The sequence below is a fragment of the Haliotis rufescens genome, unplaced genomic scaffold (genome assembly GCF_023055435.1).
Source record: "Haliotis rufescens isolate VD_foot unplaced genomic scaffold, xgHalRufe1.0.p SCAF_3, whole genome shotgun sequence".
Taxonomy (NCBI): Eukaryota; Metazoa; Mollusca; class Gastropoda; order Lepetellida; family Haliotidae; genus Haliotis; species Haliotis rufescens.
In genome coordinates this window covers 29,845,079-29,847,929 of record NW_025964001.1, presented here as the reverse complement: position 1 = coordinate 29,847,929, position 2,851 = coordinate 29,845,079, and the positions used below count along the sequence as shown (strand labels likewise).

General features: G+C 36.3%; 1 protein-coding gene across 2 annotated transcripts in view; it reads right to left on the bottom strand.

The window, feature by feature from the left end:
- Positions 1-372: 372 nt before the first annotated feature.
- Positions 373-2,851, bottom strand: part of LOC124145584 — a 41,202-nt gene continuing 38,723 nt past the window's right edge. For both annotated transcript variants that reach the window (XM_046515406.2, XM_046515415.2), the window contains one exon: positions 373-2,795. In XM_046515406.2, coding sequence (XP_046371362.2) covers positions 2,621-2,795 — 175 coding nt within the window. In that variant the 3' untranslated portion in view covers positions 373-2,620. The remainder of the gene's footprint in view (positions 2,796-2,851) is intronic.

Below are 2,851 nucleotides of genomic sequence, written 5' to 3'. Positions count from 1 at the left end.
GAAAAGACTGAGGGCTTCTGCAAATGATAATGCCCTGAAAAATAGCGTTACCGTTATTATAGCCAAAATGGATGGAATTTGTTATCAAATTGAAAGAAACAACTACATCAGTTTTGAAGCATTTACTGCAATCAACACGAATGTCACTGACCCACTTTTACAAATATGGAAATGTCATTACAAACCAGATGACATCACTATTGAACGTGACGTCACCTTTCCCTACCCAATGACGTCACCTAACAACGGGCATGATAATGGCCCGTCGTCAAGCAATATGAGATCATTATCAAGTTACAGTGGCCCGCTGATTTCCGATAGCCTGCCGGCGGTTTAATGATAATTCTATCCATTTTAGCTATAAAATAGGGTGTATGATTATGAATATTATTACAAATGGATTCTGTGAAAGGCCATTACGATTTTATATTTAGTGTAGTTAATGATTGGAGAAAAGATTATGTGTTAGCATACAAAATCTTTTAACTTGGTGTATTACTGAGAAAAAGTTCCAGTGAAGTGAATTCACTTGTCAAAGGAAGCAAGTTTATGAAGTGTGTAAATTATGACTGATGACTCATAAAGCAAACGTCTCAACGTTTCTTACATACATATATATATATATTCCTTTTGACGAAGATATTGTGCCAATGAAGCAGCTTTCTATTTTCTCGGTTTTCAACATTTCTTTTAGGAATAGATTGTTGGTGGTAGGTGTTAGTGTTGGAGTTATAGTTTTCATTTTTAGAACAATTGGTTGATCGATTAACCAAGAAAATAAAGTTTGTGCATAATACAAGTTTTGTATATTACCCCAATATGTATGATAATTCTATACATTGTACATCCCAATCAAGAAAACTGTAAATCAACTTGGTGATGACTGATGATGGAAACATTGTACATATTTTGTAGTTTTCTGTACAATATTCTGATTCTGTTTCTTACATGTCCAAATCTTCAACACATATTTGTGGCTGTGTTTTCCCCAACCGTCATCACATGTGGCAGTGGCAGGTCTGAGACTGGTGGGGGTGTTCTAACATTACCTATGGATCTCAATGACATCAGCCATATAAGCAAGGCCAGATCATTTTCTCAACTAGGTTTATGATTCCACCGACTCAAAAATACTGAAATGTGAAAAACATAAATAAATGGAAAGCAGTGGTTAGTTTATTTCGCCAACTAGAAAAAAGTAAAATGTTAAAAAAAACACCTCATTTACTGTCAATATAAATAAATTATTTACTGGTATAATAATTTTCTTACAACCTGTTGAAAACATATATATTAAAAAAAGTCCAAAACACAACAAATTAGGATGTAAATATTTGAAAAGGGAAATTGATTTTGTTTCGAACAACCAACCTGATTTTTTTGGCTAAAATAAATTCAGAATATGACATCTCCCACCATCATAGGAAAGCCTGGATCTGCCTCTGTTGTGATTGCGGTACTTGTATCTTACACACATTTGGTGTTCTATCTGCTTTACAGTTCTTCAACAGCACATTATCAAGCTGACTCACAGTACTTGTAAAACTCTAGTTCCCTATAACACCCGATTGCCGCACCACACTGAGTACTGTATTACTGGTTACTATTGTGTCTCCATCCCTCAAACACAATATTGAGATTCAGTACATTTCCTCTGTGCTCATGAGAAACATCTGCACAAGGCTCAACTCATACAGGGTGACAGACTCCCAGCACTGTGTCAGTTATACTGGGCCATCACAGGCTGCAGTGTGATTGTGTAGATTGGCAACCAAGCATATATTATAATATTGTACAAAAGGCATACTTTGATGATGAATCTCAACAGACTCATTTTCAGAAACAGTAGAATCAAATTGAACTTCCATGACACTGAACGATATGCAACTATTGGATAGCATCCTTAAGTTCATATATCAGTCCACCATATACTAGTATTAGAAATCCCTTGATGTACATCAGTTCTTAATGCTATGACTATCATTACGTTGCTAAAAATAATATATATAGTGAGGTAAGGTAGTACCTTTAAGCATTGATTTACGAACTTAAGAGTTCATGCATATGTGATAACAGCATTCGATCAGTAAATATAGCAAATATCAGTAAAAATTTGATCATGTTTCTAAACGATTTCATAAGTAGATTTCCTTCTTACTTTACATAAAAATCTTAAAAAATTAATAAGGTAATGTTAGCATATATGGAACTATGCAATTACTTTCTAATGTGACTACATTACAGTGTGTGAATCTACACTTTCTAGCCACAGCCACACATTTTATAGAAACGTTTATGCATGGAGAATCTCCAACTACAACAACAAACACATCCAATGTTCAGCATTAGAAATTGGCACTAGTCCTGTAGTCCTTGCCAAACTGCCAAATAGCTCAGGTAGCAGAAGGACTAGAAGAATTTTGCCATTTTTAAGGGTTTTGCTACATGTTATCATTATAAGGACTAGTGGACTAAAACTGTTAGTTTCTATCACTGATGCTGGTGAAAGTGCATCCCAACCATGTATTTGAAAATATCCAGTTTCCAGTACATAGTATACATGATTGAGTCTACTGTTTCTGACTGAGCAGGTATAGGATGTACAGGTGCGATGACCTGCCTATGACTGAGGTTGTTCCTGAGTGTTAGTGAGGTGATCGAGCTCCTCCTTGCTCTTGTCCGGCACCAGCAGTCGGAGGAGACTGGACAGCATCAGTAGTGATTCATGCTGACCCTGTGCAGGCAGGTAGCGTTTGTTCCACACCATCTTGTACATCTCCATCAGCTCCAGCAGCCTACACAAAGAGGTCAGTGTCGATACAAGCAGAACGCAATCAAGTTATCAAGGGAA